The 20784-nt window shown below is 56.9% G+C and overlaps 2 protein-coding genes across 4 annotated transcripts in view; both read left to right on the forward strand.

Annotated features, from left to right (window-relative positions):
• Nucleotides 1–111: 111 nt before the first annotated feature.
• Nucleotides 112–14199, forward strand: LOC310887342 (uncharacterized protein). Its single transcript, XM_083813200.1, has 13 exons — nt 112–148; nt 994–1029; nt 1362–1410; nt 1554–1620; nt 2407–2457; nt 2640–2667; nt 3114–3144; nt 3372–3429; nt 3851–3881; nt 4191–4230; nt 4751–4786; nt 6283–6346; nt 7320–14199. Exons 2-13 carry the CDS (start codon nt 1008–1010, stop codon nt 7359–7361), a joined length of 519 nt encoding a protein of 172 aa, XP_083669326.1. The 5' UTR covers nt 112–148; nt 994–1007; the 3' UTR covers nt 7362–14199.
• Nucleotides 14200–14444: 245 nt separating this feature from the next.
• The window catches only part of OTUD7B (OTU deubiquitinase 7B), a 34229-nt gene continuing 27889 nt past the window's right edge, over nt 14445–20784 (forward strand). Inside the window, exons 1-2 of one of the 3 annotated variants that reach the window (XM_083813188.1) lie at nt 16092–19563; nt 20208–20340. The gene's annotated coding sequence lies outside the window, so the exon portion shown is untranslated. Of the gene's footprint in view, nt 14589–16091; nt 19564–19604; nt 20341–20784 lie in introns of those variants that run through there. The other 2 variants (XM_083813186.1, XM_083813187.1) reach the window with 2 other exon arrangements.

The raw sequence follows: 20784 nt of genomic DNA on the forward strand, positions 1-20784 counted from the left end.
CTGGGACTTGTAGTCCTCCAGCCGCAGGTGCCGCGGGGCGCAGGGCGGCGCTGGACTACAACTCCCGGCATGCCCCGCGGCACGGCCCCGCCCCGCAGGCCCGGTAACGGCGGCTTCCTGCCGGGGGGCCGGGCGTTGGGTGCGGAGGGTGCGGGGCTGGGGCCGGGCCCGTCGGTCCTGAGCCCGCTGTGGGGCTGGGGTCCCACTGTGGGGCTGGGGTCCCGTCAGTCCTGAGCCCCCTGTGGGGCTGGGGTCCCCCTGTGGGGCTGGGGTCCCCCTGTGGGGCTGGGGTCCCCCCTGTGGGGCTGGGGTCCCCCCTGTGGGGCTGGGTCCTGTCAGTCCCGAGCCCGCTGGGGGGCTGGGATCCCGCTGTGGGGCTGGGGTCCACTGTGGGGCTGGGGTCCCGTCAGTCCTGAGCCCCCTGTGGGGCTGGGGTCCCTGCTGTGGGGCTGGGGTCCCTGTCGTGGGGCTGGGGTCCCGTCAGTCCTGAGCCCCCTGTGGGGCTGGGGTCCCTGCTGTGGGGCTGGGGTCCCTGTCGTGGGGCTGGGGTCCCGTCAGTCCTGAGCCCCCTGTGGGGCTGGGGTCCCACTGTGGGGCTGGGTCCTGTCAGTCCTGAGCCCCCTGTGGGGCTGAGTCCCTGCTGTGGGGCTGGGTCCTGTCAGTCCCAAGCCCCCTGTGGGGCTGGGTCCCATCAGTCCTGGTCCTGCTGTGGGGTTGGGGGCCCGTCAGTCCTGCTGTGGGGCTGGGTCCCCCCTGTCCTGGTCCCGCTGCAGCCCTGCCGTTGCTGGGGTCCTGCCCTGGGGCTGTCCCGTCCCCACCATGCTCCTGAATAAAGTCCCGCACCCGCCTGGGGTCCCGTCCCTTCCCTGCTCACCGAACTGCCCCCAACTCCTCCCTGCTCCCCCTCATCAAGGCTGAAGGGGACTCAGCCTTAATAAGGGGAGGCCCTGGGAAGGGACTGGGCACTAAACCGAGCTCTCCTCCTGCTCCCAGGGCTCCTCCTAAAAATGCCGCTGTGTGAAGGCCGAGGTAGGTACCCTGCCGCGCAGCGGTGCTGCTGCAAGTTGTGTTTTCCAGCACGTGGAAGGTAAAAGGGATGTGCTGAGACATCTTCTGGGTATCGTGTGCAATTAACTAATCACCTCGGTTCTTTTTGACCCATAATTTATCGCTAACACCGTCCACCAAGCAGCCTGGCGTCCACCAAGCAGCCCGGTGTGACTGGCGCTGATGCCTGTTCCGCTAACCTTTAAAGCTCTGTGCTATTTATTCTGCTGTTATTATTCCTGAGCGTGACAATTTTGGAAAAGGGCTCTGATGTTCATAAAAACGTAATCGTGTAACGTGCGTGTTTTATACAGGAGGCGGTGAGCAGGTGCTGATGAAAAATGAAAGCTATTTGCCGATCGTGTAAGTACCTTCTCCTAAAAGCTGACACGCAGGAACTCCTTCACGCTCCCAGCTCATCTTTTGTTCTGCTTGATTTACATTTAATATACATCCAAATACATTACGGAAATGCGGCTATAGCTGAAAATTTTTGTATTTTATAGGAAAAATAAAGATCAGAGGAAGAGGCTTGTCCATGAAATCTGCTCCTTTTTAGACAGCAGTCAGTCCGTGAGTAATAGTTCTGAGAGCACTCTTGGGGCCGGTCACAATGCATTAGTGACAGGCTGGCTGTTGAGGCTTGGGGACGGAGACGAGACGGGAAGTTTGCTCATACAGCAGTGTAACCGAGCTGTTCAAAAGCGTCGCATTTCTCCTGGCTACATTACGAACGAATATTTTTCTCTCCTTGCAAGCTGGGCTCTTTTACCTTTCTAGTGACTAAACGGGGTGCGATTTAAAAATCCCAATTCCTGCAGGCAAAAAGCAGTCATAGAGCCTTTTGCAAGTGCCGAGACAACCTCCGCAGTCTAGTGAGTTGAGGAAGTTTGGCTTATAAAATACACAAAAGTGTGCGAGTGTGATTTAGCAAGCGTAATACCGTCCCTCTGCAGTGTGCACGTTGTGCAATAGCAAACACCTCGTGGCTGCTGTCGTTTCTGCAAAGAGGGAGCTGGCACATCGCAGGGTTTGTTGCATTTAGAGAAAAGCCATCCTTAATTCTGGAAGAATCAGGCGTTTTTGCATTCTTGCCTGCATCTGGAACATCGTAAGCAATGCAACAGCAGAAACACAACCGGTGCAAGCAGAATGTTTGTGAATTTAAAGAAATTGTATTGGTTTGGCATCGATTTCATATTGTTTTCCAGAACAGCCTGCAACATAAAGACTAAAAGGCTTTAGAGATGTTCTAAAATCAAAGACGCTTGTTCAGCCCTAGAGAAAGCTGACGTTAAGGATGTACGACGCTGATACTGATCTCAGTGCTCAAAACACAATGTTTGTTTCCTATCCCAGCTCCAGGAAATCGATGCTTTGAGGACAGAAAATAGGAAGCTTAAAAATGCGGTACGTGTTTTACTTCTTGGTGTTGGAAGGCACCTTGTTGTAGGACAGCTTTTTGCAACTGCGTTGGGAATAATCACACGCATCAGTTTAACACCTTCAGTTTTTTATTATATATAGATTTCACTGTTAGTGTTTCTATGTTTGTGCTCAGTGCTGCTTTCATTCTGTTTTCTCTTCCTCAGAACTCAAGGCTGCGATATAAAACAAAAGGTAAATTATCCACGGTATACCTCAGCATCTCCCAAAAGGAAAATCCTTATCGTTAAGATTTCATAAATTAGGCGCTGAACTGAAGAGAAAACATTTGTTATTAAAAATCTTTCAATACACAAACATGAGAGGAAAATAAGGGGGGAAAAAAATGAAGTCACTGGGATTTGCACGGGAGGGCTGACTGCCTCGCACCCTGCTTTTGCAGTAGCCCCCGCTGTACGTGACACCTTGCAGCCAAACACACAAGTCATTCGTAGCCAAACGCACTGAAATGAAAGAAAAGTCCACGAAGATACGGGTGGGATAATCTGTCCCCATCCTGCTGAGCCATCCGGTTCCCTCGTGGGTTGGAAATGGTGGCGACTCCTGCTGCGTTTGGGAAAGGGAGCTTCACCTTTTAGGCTGGGTAGCAGAAGTAACGTGTCGTTCCTTTTTCTTCCTAGATTGGGCGATAAGGAGAGAAGAATATAAAAAGTAAGGATGAGGGTTATCTTACATTGGGTTTAAATGATCTACAGCTGGGCTAAACTGATGTGGCTTTGTGGTTGAGAAGGGCAGAGCGAATTTCACCCGCGATTAATAAATCTTCCCAATTCCTGGTGCCTAAAGTTCAGTGACAAATCGATGTCTTTATCAGCTTTGTACCTGAGAATGGTTCTGACGAGTAACACATCTATTTGCATTTTGCTTTCTTTTCCAAGTGAGATCGAGAGACTTTCTGGCGAGATCTCCAACTACTTAAATGTCACCAACTTCTGGGTAAATATGTCAGTGCCTTGACAAATTCTTGGAGGGCTCTGATGAGATTACGTGTCCTCTAAAACGTACAGCTGTGCTGCTGTGACATGAAAAATAGCCAGAGGAAGGGAAGGAAGCCCTGGAGACATTAATTGTAAAAATGATGGGAGCTTGTGCCCTTTTTTGTAGAGATGAGGCAAGTGTCGGGAACAGTTTTAAAGAAAACAACAGCAAAACCCCTGTATCCCCAAATGGAGCAAAGGGAAAGCAGCTATAAACTGGCCCTTATCTCCTCCACCTGCGGTAGAGAAACACTTGCCTGTGGGGCATACGGGAAGCACAAGTGAAATTCCAAAAGTGGACTCCTTAAGACTTGTAAAAAAAATTAAAAAAAACTTGCTTTTTCTGACTGCTTCTAAACTGAATTCTCTCTCCTGTTCAGGATGAAGAGTCCGAGCATCTTAACGGCCCAGGTATGTTATCTATAAGCAGTGAGAGAACAGCTGAGAGTGTTTTCCTTTCCTGTGTCACCCTGTTAGAGCTGTGCTCGGAGGCTCAGCTCCGTGCTGCGCTGGTGCACGTCCCACCTGCTCGTAGCCACCACGAGCTTAAGTGAGGGAGAAAACATTCGTGCAGCATTAGGAGCCTGACTGGTGTTGTTACAGCTGAAATGAAGTTATAAGAAAAATATTTTGCATTCCTAGTCATATCTAGGATGTGAAGCATGCAGCCTGCAGGGAACTCGAAACGTTACAAGGATTGTGCCTCTGTTTTTAACCTAGCAGATAAGAGAACGCCACGGGGCCAGACCAAACACGCGAGGTGAGCGAGGGGGAAGGTTTGCTTAACCAATGCCTCTTGGAATAACAAGAGGAGATTATGTGTTGTGTCCTCCCTTTAAAAATGGCTTTTTTTTTCCTAGCTGAATTGATGAGGTAAATTAGTAAGAGGAAGAACTCTGCTTTTCAGAGTTCTCAGGTGATCCGTCTACCAGCTAATTCACAGAAATTTTGGGTGCCTTCCAAGGTGTTTTCACAAACCTAGCGGCTACATATATTTAATATTTATTTATTTATTTGGAACACTTAGATTTGAGTTGTGCAACGTTTGTCTTTCATTTGTTTTGTTCTGTAAAAAAAAAATTGAGAAGCACTGACATCCTATTTCAGTATTATTTCGCTATCAGCTTTAATTAAAGCCCTGGAGCTTAACTGGAAGCTGGCAGCGTCTTAGATTAAATAACTAATTAAGCATAAATAGCCCCAAAATGCAACTGCTGGAGAAAAGTACGAAAGATCAGCGGCGTTTTGAAATGATTTTGATTGTGCTTGAATTCCTGCAGCACTCAGACAGAGGGCGCCTGCGGAGCGGAGGAAAGGTAAGGGCTGCGAAAGAGGTGCTGGTGCGGGGCTGCCGTGGCGTTGTCCTGACCCTACAAAACTCAGAATCTTCTTGGTCGTAACCCCTACATCTCTTGGGACGTTGCTGAGGTGCAGCAACGGAGAAAGGGGAGGATGTAACGTCTCACCTGCCCTTAAAACCGCTAGGTCCTGTAGTGAAATCTCTGTCTTGCCAAAGGGAGAGGTCTGGAAAAAAGGAACCTGCTCCTGAAAGCCAGGTGGTGGGAAAGTTCTGACCCCGTAGGTTTCCGTTTGGGACACCTACAGATGGCATCGGAGCCTTTTTTCCTTCGTGTCACACTTCTGCAAATCACGTATTTTGAGAGGTTTTGTCACCCCCTCTCTTCTTTTCCCCTGGTTCCCATCTCTCCCACCACTAGTCCTTCTCCTCCTTGTGCCCAAAATCGTGCAGGTTTTTTCAATTTCTGTCAAAGTAGCTTCATGCATTTGCTGCAAGGCTGATTTGAAACCCGGGCGAGCAGCTTGCTCTGTAAGACAGAAACATTTCAGCGCTGCAAGCCCTCTGCCACGGGCTTTCAGAGCTGTCTGTGCTCTGGTGCTGATGGCTACGCAGGATGGGAGAGCTTGGTAAGTCCAAAAAGTGTGCTTCCAGGCTCAAAGGACAAGGAAGTTACCTAGTTCTGATGACAATTAGGTAATGCTCCTGCGCAAGAACCTCAGTTCTGGCTCGGTAATGTTCGAGCACCCGGAACAGCCGCTGGTCCCGTTAATCTCACAAGAACAGCAGTTGGGATTAGGTGCTATTTCCAGAGTGACAGAGCTAAAACAGGGCTAAACAAAACAGAGCCCGAACCGTCACGTCCCTATTTATAGCAAAATGGATAAAGGACTAAACCCTGCCTTTCGCTTCCAATTAAGCAACTCCCCTTTCCTTCGTGAGGTGAGCTCCACGCGTGTTGCCTGCTAAGCACGCGCTTGGATTACCCCCCGAGGTCCCGTTTTAAATTTAATTTTACTCTTGGGAACGCTCAGGGTCGCATCCTGCAGAGTGCTTAGAGCAGGTAGTCAACGTCCCTACGGATGTTTTGTACAAAAAAAAAAAAAAAGAGATTTTGGTGTTTTAGCTGCAAACTGAAAGCGGCGGTATTTAATTGCATCCTATTGTTTTCTGGCCTTGTTTAGCTTTTAAATGATTCGGTGTCTGGGAAGTATTTATCGTTTAATTATTTGTCCGGTTTCCTTGGAAATGCTTTTGTGACAATGTCAGCGATGATTTTTTTTTCAACTAAATAAGCCGAGAGTGTTGTCTCCTCCTTAAATACATCCCTTAATTGGCCTTTAAAGGAATACAAATGTCTTTTTTTATGCTTTTGCCATTTTCTTCAGTGATAGATTTGACTTAATGAATTAAGGAATCAAAAGTATAATGCGAGAATTATTTTAACATTAATATTTTACTCTAAGAATTCAAAATTAATGTAATTACTGGGGGTGGAATGTTCTTTCATTGCAGGACTGTTGCAACTCAGACAGGTGAAGAAAGCTCAAGGTCACGTGTAACAGAACGAATGCAGCAGGTTTGTTTTAGAAATTTGCTCTGTGAAATTATGTTCACATTAAACATGTAAAGTAGGTACGGAAATACACCAAGCTCTATTTTTGTTGTTGAAACCTATCGTTACGTCAAAAGCGGTAACAGCATCTCCGCTCCAGTGCTGAGTGTCAACGTCGAGACATCAGGTGCCGATTTTGGGTCAAATTCAGGTAGCATCAGGCCCATCTGAAAAGGAAGCCTGATGCTGGCGAGACATCCAGCCGTAAAAAAATACCCAACCGGCTGCAAACTGCCTGACGCTGCTGGAGCCTGGCTTTAAATTGCCAGCGGAGGGATTGCGTTTGAAACGTCTTCTCAAAATCCCTCTGAGTCAGGGACCGTTTGTTCTGCTGTAGTGCAGAGCCGAGCAGCTGGGCTGGCACCGAGCTCCCCCAGGCTCCCCTGAATCAGACGTAGAAAATAATGAGAAGATCCCAGCGCCTCCTCGAAAAGGACAGCCAGGCAGTGGTAGCGAGCAAAATTAGAGGCACGCTAAGCTAGCAACACGGAGCTTTGGTTAATTTATCCAGCTAATTTATTTCAAAAGACAGAGTGGGTCTCTTGATGCAGATTTTACCTTTTTTACCTCTCTTTATTTGCCTTCTAAACTTAGCCGGATGGTTGGAGCGTCACCGGCCCAAGTAACGCAGATATCTTGGCTTCGTGTGAATGCAGCAAATTGTGGTCAGGCGCTGCTCATTTTTGATGTGTTTTTGTTTTTCCCCTGCCACGCCTGAGCTTTGAGCAGTAGAAGAGCAAATACTGGGGGTGATAAAAACTTCCTGCCGCTAACAAAAGAAATATTCCTGGGTAAAAATGGTTCCCATGATTATTTTATCATCAGCTACTGAGAGTAAAAATGTCCATCTCACTTTTAAGGTGTTTAAGCTTTATTTGCACAGAAGATGTTTAAAGCGAACATGTGTTTATTTTTTTTTTATTTTCCTCTCCTGCAGGATGACTTTGGATGGTGGAAGCGTGGTTTAATGTCAACATGAGTTGTTGCAGGACAACAAAATGTTTGACATTGGTTTTAACTTAACTCTTACTTAAGAATTTATTCAATCTATATAAATAAAGTTCTGCTTATCTCATTAATAATTATTCTAGTCCAATTACTATTTAAACAGCGTAACAGACCTGGGGCAGGTTTGGGTACCTAAGTTTAGTCAATAGGATTGTCCCAGGATTAGGGGGATGCCTATTTTAAGAGAACAATTTTTATCTCGATCATTTAAAAAGGAGAAGATTTTCCTTTTCTCGTTTCCAAGGGAAAGTAGGCCAGGGCCTGCTGCGTTTGCTGGGACGTCGCGCGCTGCCGTGTCACAGTCGTCCTCCTCTCTGCAGCCTCTGATCCACGCGCCGGTGTCGCGCATCGTTAAAATCGTGCTGCTTTGTTCTTAATGTAGGAAAAAAGGAATCGCAACCTGTGCTGTAGCAGATAAGACCGTCTCTTTTGCCAAATCCGAGTAGCTGGCCCGGCTACCTAAAAGATTTCAGGGTAGCTAATCGGAGGAATTGCTCCGTAGGGACGCGAAACAGCAAAAACTGGGGGCTGATTCGGACAGAATTCCTTGTGTTCGGAGAAACTGCAGACGCGCGCTTTGCGTAGCCCGTACTCCACATTTTATCCCACCATTTTCTGTCTGAGCCACGTGTCAAAGCTGTGACGTTACTGGCTTGGGCTGCGCCTTCCTTATTTCTTCCCACTCCAAAACAGAGGCACGGTTTTGTGCACGTAACCGCTCAGATCAGACGTCTGGCTGGACGCGAGCACCCAGCTGAAATCCTGGAGGCTCGGGCTGAAAAGCAGGCTGCCTCGAGGAGAGCTGAAACCATCCTGGGTCAAACAGCGCCGTGGAATAGCTCCTGCCTTTTGTGTTCTCGGTGCCAGCAGCAAGCTGATGCACCGAGGTGCCCGGCAGGGTCTGCTCTCCGCCCGTGCCGCGTGTGCCTGCCAAGGTAACCTCTCTGTCAGGGCCTTACGCCGCACGGAGCTTCGGTGCTCGTCTCCCTGAAGGCCCCGAACACCTCAAGGCAGCAGCCTTTTAGCCGGAGAAGCGCCGCCAGCGTTTCTTTCGAGTCCCTTTGCTCCCAGCCTGGAGGCTTCATCAGTGCCGACGCCGGGACCGGCTCAGCCCGTGGCGAGCACGGCTCAAGAACTCGGGCTTTGTGCCCGTAAATTAACATCTTCAGCAATGTTATTTTCCTATCACGTCAATACAAGGGTAAAAAATAACTTCAGGCGCAGGAGAGGAAAAGCAGATCGCTGGCAAAGCTAACCGCTGCCAGCGGAGCGGAGCTGAAATTCTTGCAGACTTTGAAAAATGGCGTAGGTGCTCAGAAACAAGTGTGCCCGCGTGTCTCACTGTACTTTTCTTCCCCTGGTTTTCATCAGTATGAAATAATTTTATTTATCTCTCTCCTATGTGCAAGAGAGGCTGCGTAGCTCGCGGCACGGCAGCCCCAGTCCTGGCTCCCTGTCTGGTTTCTGGTGGCTTGGGAGAGCCTCGGAGCCCTTCCCTGTGTCAGTCCCTTACCCGGGGAGTGATGCTCAGGTCTGAGACATCTCCTGCTGTAGCGCTCGGGTCTCCCGAGGAAACGTGCCACAAGAAGAGGCTCTCGGCAAATAAAGCGGGGTTTGGATGAGGCTCTGTTTTTGGAGAGCTTCAGGCCTCCGAAGCCAAAACTGAGTTTGTTTTCCTGCTAGCTTTATGTGTCAGCTGCCGTTTAACCCTCTGCTCTTCCGAGCAAAAAGAAAAAAGTCATCGCACCACGAGTAGGCATGGCTTTCTTCCTCCTCAATTATCTCTCATTAGTAAGTACAAGCAACTCCATTTAACTGCCTTGGGAACAATTTCTGCATCTATTGAGCTGGCCTACAGTAAGTCTTGTGGTTTCCTGTTGGCCTTGGAAACTGAGCACACTTCATTATGGGCAATGGTTTACTGCACCTCATTATTTTTTCATAATCTGATTGTACTTCTCCTTTTAACAGCGGCGGGGGGGGGGGAACGGGGGGAAGCAAGTAAACAAGCAAAGGTCATTTTGGGTCCGGAACCTCCCCAGTTGTCTTTTGGAATCTGCAACCATGCATCAGCGACGCTGAGTTAATTGGCCACTCCAGAAGCTTTTTGGAGAAAAGTCAGAGAGTTTTAAGGTAAGGAAAGCTCTTCAATAACCCTGCGAGCTCAGGCCTTTAAGACTCGTCTTCACAATCGGGCCCAGAGCTCAGTGGTCGAGTCCAGGAGGAGGTGGAGCGGCGCCGACACGAACCCCGACAGCGGCAGCCCTGCTCTCGCAGGTGCCTTGCCTCCCGTCGCCGGTGTCTTGGCAGCGCCCGCCATCTGTTCCCGTCTTTATCCTCGCCGCCTCCAATCCCTTATCCTCTTTACGGCGCTCTTCTGCTTTATCCTGATGTCCCCTGGCAAATCCCGGCGAGGCGCCGCGCTCAGTCACGACCACGCTTTAATCTTTCTCGCATCCTCGGTGGGAAGGTGCTGGTGTGCCGCGCTGCCGCCTTGCGCTGCGGGTGCTGTAGGAACAAGGGGGGTCCGTGCTGTCCTCTGGCGGTCCGGAGCATCGCCCCCGTGGGGTTTGGCCGTTCCTTGTGCCGACGAGCAACGCCCGAAGCTCCAGAAGAGGTGGAGGAGCTCCAGGCTCTGCCCGCTGCGCAGCTCTCTGGGTTTGCTCCTTGGAGGAGATGAGGAGCGCTGTCGCGGAGCCAGCACCGTTTGGAAACTGAAACCAAGTCCGTGCCACCGCGCCTCGGGCAGGCGGGCATTTTATCTTCCCTGCTCTCCATGGAAAGGGCACTAGTGATATAGTGAGGCACATGTGGCTCGGGGCTTGAGTTCGCCTCTGGTTTTAGGAGCTTTTAATTAGTTTTACCATGTTATTTTAATTTCCGAGCCGTTCAAACCCAGACGGTCCTCCCCAGCTGCCACGGGGGTGTGCCAAGGGTGTCGCACCAGGCCCAGAGCTGTCTCAGATTTTTTTTCCTTGTGCTTTGGGGTTTTCCAAAGGAAAGGTCCGACCCCAGGGCACGCCTATGGCGGCAGAGCCAGATGTGGGTTTCCCCCAGAGCTCCACCTCTGGCCCTTGCCAGCGCTGCCTCACCCTAACGTTTTTCCTGTGTCCTCTTCTCTCTCTCGCACGATTTCTGACTACAATCCAGCCGAAATAACCAGACCACTTTCCTCACAAAGGAATCGAGTGAAAACAGGGTTTTTCAGCTGAGGCGTTTGACGCTTTCCTCCTTGATTCCCCCCCTGACGCTGGCACTCTCTCCTTCTCCCCCTGCGCCCGCTCCTTGCTCCTGCTCCCGGGAGGATAAACACGAGGCGATGCTCGGGCTTTGCGGTTCAGTAGCAGCAGCTGGCACTGGGCTGCCCAGGCTCGGAAAAACACGAGTTTTCACTTTCCACCATTGCCAATTAGGGCTGGACGCGGGGAATCCTGCTCTCCTTTACCAGCCTCGCAGCTGACACGCTGGGAACGCAGACGAGTCCATTAACCTCCCAGAATTGAGGGCTGCCTCCCGCGTCTGTGAAGTGAATGGAATAAAACCGGGGACTGTCGGAAGGGTTAATGCATTACCATATGTGAAGTCCTCAGAAATCCTCAGATGAAAGGCTCTTTAGAAGTGCAAAGCGCTATTATTTGTCTGGCATCTGCGGAGCAACTTGCGCAGGAGCTGCTGCGAGGTTTCCAGCTAGGAAGTTCTGAGACAGCTTTCATCCAAGGGGAATAAAAAAAAACAAAAATCCAATCCATAAACAGACTCCGGAGGGTTAGAGAGACCGGGTCGGGGCTGAGGTAGGTGGGGGAGATCCCGCGCGGCTCCGTGGAGCCGTCCCTGCTTGTGTCGCACCAGGATTTGTCCCCGAAAGACTGACGGCACCGCGGCGAGCAGCAGGAATCGAACCGTTCGCTCGCCCGCGGGACTGCAGCGTCTGCCATCGGCCCTGGCGCTGTGATTCCGCGATCTTTCACGCGGGTGTTGTGCGGGGCCTGGGGCCGGCCGCTGCTCTTTTCCTGCCGCCTTGGCTCCAGGTCGGCCGGGATCAGGGGCCCGGGTCCACGCGGGGCTGTCCCCACGCTGCGCGTGGGGCCCGGTGCTGCCGGGGCTTTCGAGCTGCGTTCCCCCCGCTCGCAACGTCCCCACGGTCCCACGGCAGCAGGTTCAGCTGATCCCACACCTAACCCTCCTCCTGGGGGTGCTCCCTGCCTCCCTGGACGGGCAGAATCGGGGCAAAGCAGGCTCCGTCTGCCCTGCTGGCACCACACGGGTCGCGTTAGCACGCCGCGGCGCCAGGCCTGCGCTCTGCCGGGGGACTGGGGCTGGGAGACGAAACTGCCCCGCTGCAAGCCCACCCCCATTTTTCTCAGGGTCAGCGCCCCCCAAACAGCACCGCTGTGCAGGTGACGCCGCGCTAAGGTTGCTGGAAGCGAGCCCTAAAGGTGTTTGTCACTCGGCCGGGCACCCCTCGGCACCGCGCGGAGAAAACCAGATCCTGCTGGGACCGAGTCACCCCGGTGGGCTCGTGCCCACCCCTCGTTGTCGATCGTTGCCACTCGTTGTCCGCCCTCCAAAAAGCCCTTCCCCGTGCTCCTGCGTCCTGCGGGTTAGGCCCCGTTTCCCACCGAGGGGCCGAGCTGTATTTTCAGAACCAGCCTGCGCCTCCACGGTCAGCCTGGCAGAGCGTCCGCTGACGGGGCGATCGCGGGAGGAACAGCAGGACCCCGGCACGGGGCTGGAAAACCCCGAAGGAGCCGTTTGCGCGCTGTCGGCGGGGATCGTCGCGGAGGTGTGAGAGGAGCCACTCGGGAGACGCCCCCGAGGTGTTCGCTGGCACCCGCTGGGCTCGGCTGCGCGAGCAGGGGTCCGAACGGCGGCGCTGAGGGCACGGAGGTGGTTTGGGTCGCCACGAGCGGGTTTTCCTTCGCCCCAGCTTCAGCTCCCGTCGCAGGGGAGAGCCGGGCCTGGCCTCCTGGGCTCTGCTCAGCCCCGGCACGACGGAGGGGAGCTGCCCCCATGCCCCGTCAGTCCTCCACGGCCACCAGCACGGCCCCAACGCGCCCTACCCATCGGGGGAAAGCACTGGAGCGAGATGCTCAGCCCCAAACGGGGCTGAGGAGGTGGAATTGGTGCTGAGCTCGTAGGGCAGCGAGGGCCGGGCGCCGGGGTTCGGCCCAGCACCGCCAGCGGGATGCGCAGGGACCTCCTCGTGCGCCCCGTCCCTCACAAACCCCTCACAAACCCCGGCTGCGGCGACGGGCAAAGATTTAAATCAGGGCTGGCGGCAAAGAGGCGAGATTTCAGCTTTATTTTATTTATTTATCCCTGCTTTATTTTTTTATTTTATTTATTTTATTTTATTTTATTTATTTATCCCTGCGAGGGAGGAGGGGGGACACCAAGCCCGGCCTGCGGACGGCCCAGACCTCGGGGGCGCTCAGCACCATCCCTCCTCCGACCAAACGCGGCGCCGCGGGGGGGGTGAAAAACCCCCAAAAAGGGGGGTGAAACCCCCCCAAAAAGCCTCTCCGGAGGCCGGGACCCCGCGGCACAGACGGTTCTTTCTTCGCCGGGCTTCTCTGCGCCCCGGCCCCGTAAACAACCCTTTTGTGCGAGGCACAAACGGGGCGAGGGCGCGCGGGGAACAAAGGCGGCCATTGAGCGCCCGGATCAGCGCGTGACGGCCCCGCGCCGCTCGGGGCCGTGGGGGGATCGCCGTGGACCCGGCACCGCCGGCCCCGTTCCCCGGGGGAACGGCCCGAGGGGTTTTTTCCCCCCCCCCCGGGTGAAGCGGTATCGGGGTCAGTCGGGACCTGCTTGGTGTCCGGGGTTCTTGTGGGGTGGAGATGCTGTGTATGGTTTGCGGGCTCCACAGAACCCTGACGAGGGGCACAGGCCCCACGCAGACCCCACACAAACCCCACTCAGGGGCTCAGACCCCATAGAGGGGTGCGGGTCCCATTAAGGCCCCACAGAGGGTACAGACCCCACACAAACCCCAGAACAGGGCCCAGACTCTATTAAGGCCCCACACAGGGGTACAGCCCGATAGAGGGCTGCAGACCCCACATAAACCCCATAGAGGGGCCCAGGCCCCATGCAGGCCCCATTTGAGGGGCCCAGATCCCATTAAGACCCCATAAAGGCCCCATAGAGGGGAGCAGACCCCATAAATGCCCCATACAGGGGCACAGACCCCATAAAGGCCCCATAGAGGGTACAGACCCCCCACAAACCCCACAGAGGGGCCCAGACCCCATAAAGGCCCCATACAGGGGTGCAGACCCCATAAAAGCCCCATAAAGACCCCATACAGTGGTGCAGACCCCATTAAGGCCCTGTGAAGTCCCCATATAGGGGCATCAGACCCCATACAGGCCCCATACAGGGGCGCAGACCCCATAAACGCCCCATAAAGGCCCCATACAGGGGGGCAGACCCCATAAAGGCCCCATAAAGACCCCGCACAGCGGTGCAGACCCCATTAAGGCCCTGTAAAGGCCCCATATAGGGGCATCAGACCCTATACAGGCCCCATACAGGGGCGCAGACCCCATAAACGCCCCATAAAGGCCCCATACAGGGGTGCAGACCCCATAAAGGCCCCATAAAGACCCCGCACAGCGGTGCAGACCCCATTAAGGCCCTGTAAAGGCCCCATATAGGGGCATCAGACCCCATACGGGCCCCATACAGGGGCGCAGACCCCATAAACGCCCCATAAAGGCCCCATACAGGGGTGCAGACCCCATAATGACCCCATAACAGCCCCATACAGGTGCCCAGACCCCACCCAGGCCCTACAGAGGGGCGCAGGCCCCACCCAGGGCCCAAGCCCCGCCCCCCACTGCTAAAGCCCCGCCCCTCCCTCCCCCTCCCTCCCCCTCCCACCCCGCGCATGCGCCACGCGCCGCCGCCGGGGCGGGGCCTCACCCGCGCCGCCATTGGCTCTGCCCAGCCCCCGGGGGGGGGGAGGGCGGGGCGGAGGAGGCCGCGTGCTCCCGCGAAAGCGCTCCGGGCGGCCGCGGGGGCGGCGTCAACGTTCCGGGCGGGCACGGGGGCGGTGCAAGGCGTTCCGCCCCCCTCCGCCGCCCCCCCCCCCCCCCCCCCTTCTCCCGGTCCCGGTCCCCTCCGGTTCCTCCGGGAGCGCGGCCTCGGCCTCGGCGGCTGCAGCGGCCCGGGCGCGGCATGGAGCCGCTCGCAGGTAACGTTCCCGGCGGCTCGGAGCGCTCTCCGGGCACGGCTGGGTCCCGCCGGGCCCCGGTAGCGGCGGTGGGGGGGGGGTGGGTGCCCGGTTGGGGCCCCGCCGCCGGTTCCCGGTGGCCGCGGTCCCGGTGGGGCCGGAGCCGGGGTCGGGGCCGGGCACGGCGGGGTCCGCTCTGCCCTTTGGGCCCCCGCTGCCAGGCCCGGGGAGTCCCGGTGGGGCCGGGGCCGTGCCCGGTGCCCGGTACCGGGGGCCCGGCACGGAGCCTTGGGGGGGCCCCGCGACCACCGGCGAGGTCCGGCCGCCCTGCTCCGGGCTTCCCCCGGGCAGCCCCGGCTCCGGGAGGGTCCCGCACACGGCCCCGTGGGGGCCTCCCTGCCGTCGCCGGGGCCCGGAGCGAGGCCGCGCCTCGGGGCCGTGGGGCCCCGTGAGGAGCCCCCCGAGGAGCCCCCATCCCCCTGAGGAGCCCCCCCGGACACCCCCCCGGCCCCGTTCGTCCCCCCGAGGGTGCCCCTGGCCCTGTTTGTCCCCACGGGGAGTGCCCTGAGGAGCCCCCGAGGATCTCCCCCCTGTCCCCGTTTGTCCCCCCGAGGATCCCCCTGTCCCCGTTCGCCCCCGTGAGGAGCCCCCCCCGGAGAGCCCCTGTCCCCGTTTATCCCCTGAGGAGCGCGTGAGGACACCCCCTGCCCCGTTCATCCCCCCGAGGGTGCCCCTGGCCCTGTTTGTCCCCATGTGGAGCGCCCCAAGGAGCCCCCGTTCCCCTGAGGAGCCCCCCGAGGACACCCCCCGTCCCTGTTTGTCCCCCTGAGGATCCCCCTGTCCCCATTCTTCCCCCTGAGGATCCCCCCCCCCACCCCCGAGGAGCCCCCTAGTATACCCCTGTCCCCGTTTGTCCCCCTGAGGAGCCCCCATTCCTGTTTGTCCCCATAAGAAACCCCCATCCCCATGAGGAACCCGCTGAGGATACCTTCATCCCCCTGAGAACACCCCTTTCCTCATTCATCCCCATGGGGAGCCCCCCGAGGACCCCCCTGTCCCTGTTTGTCCCCGTGAGGAGCCCCCGAGGAGCCCCCATCTCCCTGAGGAGCCCCCCAGGACGCCCCTGTCCCCGTTCATCCCCCCCGAGGACCCCCCTGTCCCTGTTGGTCCCCGTGAGGAGCACCTCGAGGAGCCCCCGGCCCCGTTCTTCCCCACCAGGAGCCCTCGAGCAGCTGCTCCCCTGCTCGGGTCCCCGCCGGCCGCGGTGCCTTTCCCCCCGAGTCGCCCCCGCCGTGCAGGTATCCGTGTCTCCTGGCGTTGTGGAGCTGATCTGAATAATTCAGGCTCGAGCACCGCCCTGGGGAGGACGAAGCCTGGCCTGGCCGCGCCGGTTGCCGTGACGGAGCCGGGCACAAAGAGCCCAAATAAGCGGCTGCGAAATAACCGGGCACGGCCTGCGGGTGGTTGCGGGCCCGGAGGAGACGGGACGAAGGTGTAGGTGGGTGCAGCGTGGTGCTGGGGTGTTCGAGACGCTCTCACCTGCAGCGATTTCGTATCGAACGCTGGCAATCTGCGGGCTTTCCTCTGGCGTTGCCCACAGGGGATTATCGCTCGCAACCTGGAAGCCCACGTGGCTTCGAAACGCCGCGTCGGCGCTCACGCCGGAGCGAACTCTGCCGGCCCGCCCGCTCCCGCCGAGGGCTTCGCGTTGTGGCAAAGCCGGCGGCTTCTTTCTGGGCCTGTTTTTGGGCGCTGAGTTCTCTGGGCGCCGTCGGGAACTGTGGCTGCGCTCGGGTGGCGCGCGTCCCCCTCGGAGCACGGCGGCCGCAAGCTTCAAACCAGCTCCGGAGTTTGCTGGGCTCCGTCTCGGGAGGAGAAGGAGTTTCTCGTCTGGCTAATTACGGCTTGCCGAGCGGCGGGCTCCGTCTGCTTCCCCTGTGGGCCAGGAGGCTGGCGCGGGAGTCAGCAGCTCGCAGGCTCGAGGGAAACATCTCCGCGCTGCGAGTCGCTCGTGGAAGGAGCGCGGTAACGGGCCGGGAGCCTCCCGGGAGGCCGAGGAGAGCCGGCTGCCTTCCGTTTGTCCGGCTGTTCACTGGTCCCAGCACTCAGCAGGGCGATGCTGAGGGCTGCCCCGGCGATTACCGGTTCCCCGACACGCTCGCCGTGCGCGGGGAGGTTTGGTTTCCAGCTCCGAGTCGCGGGGCTGAGTATGACCCGGGATGTTACTGTCAGCTTCGGTCACGGAGCAGGAGGGGTAAAACTTGGCGGCTCGGATTATTCACGTCGGGTCGCTGACGATGCCGAATTTCTCTTTTCTACGAGCCGGGCTTTGCTTTCTGCCTCGCCGTTCTCGCTGCCCCCGGAGCAGCGGCGACGCTCGGGGCATGAAAACTTTCTGTCGCTGCCGAGGAGCAGGCCGCTGCGCTGGGCGTTCACGCTTTCTTTGGAGGGAAAATAAAAAAAAGGCAACGACAGAAAAAAAAAGAAACCAACGCCTTGTGGTGCTAATTGTAAGGCCAGACCGGGAGCAAGAGTTTCAGCTTAACAAAAGCTGACATTTCAAGTGGGTGTGAAGAGAACGGTTGGCAGGGTGACACGCAGCGGTGCAGTTTGGACTCGAGCGCGGGCAGCGAGCTCCTCTCTGCCCCTCGCGAGTCGTCCCCTCGGCACAGCGAGAGAAACGCTCCGTGCTCGGGAGATGGGAGGGATGTTCACGATGGAAAAGGTACTGGCGAAGCCACCGTGCAGTGGCTTAAGCCACGTGTGTCTGCGCTGTGTTGATCTTTGGGGGAATGTGGTGTTTAAAATACACAACCGCGCGTTGTGGGTTTTTTTTTTTTGCCTGCTGCAGAAGCTGACGGATCACGGGGGGAGGTGGTGAGAAGCTCGTGGCCGTTGCTTGTGACGGGGGGGCCGTCCGTTGAGAAGCTTGTCCCGAGTACGCAACCCGGAGGAGGATTCGTCCAAGCGCTCCTCGCTTCCCGCGGGGCGTGCACGGGGCACAAATCCTGCCGCCCGCAGAGCGAGGGGAGCTGCGCGCCCAAATCCTTGCGCGGCCCGGGGCCGAAATCCTTCTAGCGCCTGAATTTTGCCTTCTGGTGCCGAGGGTTTACCGTCCTTCTGGCTCTCGCCCCGCTCCCGCGAGCCCCGCCGATGCCTCCGCCGCGCTGCCCGCTGCCTCTCCGGGTGAAATTTCCACCGAGGCTTCGGTGGAAGCGAGGACGTCTGTCAGGGAACGGAAAGTTTGGCTTTAGGATTTCTCCTGAAAAAGTCTCTGGAAAGAGGAGCTGATAAATAACAGCGCCGACGGGGCGGGAGGCAGCGGGTCTGCTCCGTCCGCCTTTGAAGCCGGCTTTTGCGTGGCTCTGCGGCTCTGTTCCCGTGCTGCCGCAGGCACGCCTCTCAGCCCGAGTTTGGGAATCATCTGGAAGTTGAAATTAGTGCAGCTGTATTTAGAGCAAAGGAGAGCAGGTGGCTGCAGCCCGTGGAAATAGGACAGGGCTTGCTTTTAAGGGAAGCTGCGCGCATGGAAACGGTCGCAGTGATAGCAGTGAAAGTTTACAAAACGCGACCCGTGCCTCGCTGCTGCCTCTCCTGCGCCCTGGCCTTCTGGAGGAGCAGCGCGTTTTAAGAAAGCTTTGCCCCATTGTGCGGTGTGCTGTCCTGAAGCGGCCCAGGTCGTGCCGAAAACGTGCGGTCCCGTGGAGGCTTCTCGTTTCAAAAATCCCCTTTTGCAAGCCGCTGCACCCAGCACGAAATGCCGTAGCCCCACGAGCTCAGCGCCCCATCCGCCCTGACCTCAGCCCGCCCATCGCTTCCATTTAGGAGCAGACGTTTCTGTCTTAACTTTGCCTCGTGGGCTGGATCCCTCTTGTGCCCGTGCTCCCGCACCCTCCTCGGCACTGGGAATAATTCTTTTGCTGCTGTCGGAGCTTCGGTGACGAGCTGCCCCTCGGAGTTTCGCCTTGGCGGCGCCGTGCGGGCTGCGGGTTCTCTCGCCCAGCCCCTGCTCGGAGCTGAGCGACCGCGATAAAGGTGCGGGCTTGGGCTCCTTGCACCGTGTTCGTGCACCCCGGTGTGCTTGGGGTGACCCGAGTCGGAGCGGGGGCTCCCCGGGGACTGCGGGCAGGAGGCAGCAGCGAGGAGCCTCCCTGGAGGCCCGCGTGCTTCCCGTCCGGCTCGTTTGGAGCGGAGCCATGCGAGCGGCTTATTTTGTAGGAGCTCTGCTGATAAGGCTTATTAAGCAAAGAGCAGGGCTTGGGCAGCACGGCCGTGGGGCTGCTCAAGGCGCCGAACTTCTTGCCTCTGGGTTGCATCACGAAGCTTGCGTCGGGGCAAGGCCGGCACGCGGGTCCGCGGGGGGCGCGAGGCAGGGCCGCGCAGGCACCCTCTGCTTTGGAGGCGAGCGCGAGTTCAACGCCGCTTTCGGGGCTGGCTTTTTGGTTTGGGAGCTCCGTAAGCTTCCTCCCGGGGGCTCCTGGCGGTGGGGGAGCGGCGAGCTGCTGCTGGGCTTCGGGTCCTGAGCTGGCAGCGATAGCTCTGCGGCGCCTTCTGCAGTGGAGGGATCCACAAAACTTCGGTTTTCTTGTGTTTTTTTTAGCTTTCCCGGGACTTGAGGCAGCTTTGAAAACACCTCGGGTGCGTGGTGCGGGCTTTTTTTTGTGCCCGTGCGGTTGTTTGAAACCAAAAGAGCCCCGCCTTGGTTCTCAACGGAGGGCCCCGCTCCGAGGTTTGCTGCCTCCTCGTCCCGGTGTTAGGTGGAGGCATCCCGGCTGTGGCTGCACGGCTTTCACTCTCTGTTTTTATGGGTGTGGTGACCGAGCAAGAAATACTGTTTGAGGATCAAGCTCATTACAGCGCCGAGCCGCGTGTGACTCACGGCCGCTCGGCGTAATCTCTGCCTCGCTCCGCTGGGTCCCGGTGCGCGGCGGGGGGCAGGAGCACGTCGAGACCTCGCTGAAAAAAGCCCGTGCAGGAGTCGCGGAGGAGCCCAGAGGTAACGTGAGAAAATCTCGGTGCCGTCTGTAGGTGGGGAGCTAGCAGAGCGCGGAGGGTCCCGGTGCGAGGCTTCTACCGGCGTCCCGTGCACGAAGACAATAAATGATGTGAGCCTAGCAATGGATCGGGCAGATTCTGTTTCCCAAAGCCCCTGGCGTGGTCTGTGCCACCCCCACGTAGCCCACGGCCTCACTGTTCTTCATTCTGCTCCTCGTTAGCAAACGCTCGTTGACCCAAAGGCTCCCTGCGACCCCGCGTGCTCGAGCGCGGCGTGACGTTGGCGTGCCCCAATCTTAAGGAAACAGATTTCAGCGACCAGCCCGGGAAACGCGCCCGTCCAACCCGAATTCGGCTTAAAATCAAAATGCAGGCAGTGCAGAGGAGGTATTTAAATGCACTCAAAGATGAAAGCCATCTTTGGTGGCTAATACCTTTTAAGATGTTGACTTAAAAGCTGGAATTTAAAAGTGAAAGGCAAAGTGGAGTGTCTTTTGACACAGAAGGAAGCGTTTTCCTTGGGCTGAAGCCGTGAAGTTTCCTTACGTGGTTTTGGTTGCTGTGTTTTGCTGCCTCGAGTGCACGGGAAACGGACGCCCAAGCCCTGAAGGCGGACACCTCTTTCTTACTTTCGTTTTATTTTAGGACCCAGACATACGTAAGGCACCTCCGGGAGCCCGGTCCCGTCCTGGTGGTCGGGTTTGGACCTCGGGAGCTGGGGCTCGTGGGTTTGCCACCGTCCGACCCCTTCCTCAGCATCGGCCTGATTGACAGCGTGGTGAGACTGCCTAAAAAATAAACACCGTTCCATTTCTTTTATTCACCCTGCTTCTGTGCTGGGACTGACGGTTTCATGCTGCTGGGCTTGATAAGGTTGGCCTTCAGAAAACAGGGCAGTCCTACTGCCCAGGCACGTTGAGTTACGACGGCTCCTAAATATCTGCAATTCGGAAGGTTTTTAGCAGCGGAGCTGTGTCCAGGTGTAAGTTTGTGTCCCCGTGCTTCCTTCCCTCCCGTGTTTGCACAGAGCTGATAAAGCAGCTGGCAGGTACTGGCTGGGGTGGTTCGGTGCCAAGCAGAGCCCTGGGAACAGTTTCTGGAAGCGCTCGGTGCGTCACTGTGAGGTGCCGAGGAGAATGAATCCTCTCTGGAGGTTGTGGGGCTGAAACCTCTGGTCTTGGCTGGGGGGAGAAGGTTTTCTCATGCAGGAATCATCTCTGGC

The sequence above is a fragment of the Anser anser genome (genome assembly GCF_964211835.1).
Source record: "Anser anser genome assembly, chromosome: 28".
Lineage (NCBI taxonomy): Eukaryota > Metazoa > Chordata > Aves > Anseriformes > Anatidae > Anser > Anser anser.

Coding starts and splice junctions, on each gene's coding strand:
- LOC310887342 (XM_083813200.1), top strand. CDS start 1,008: ATGCCGCTGTGTGAAGGCCGAG. Junction 1,411..1,553: donor GAAAGCTATTTGCCGATCGT/GTAAGTACCTTC, acceptor TGTATTTTATAG/GAAAAATAAAGATCAGAGGA. Junction 2,458..2,639: donor ATAGGAAGCTTAAAAATGCG/GTACGTGTTTTA, acceptor TCTCTTCCTCAG/AACTCAAGGCTGCGATATAA.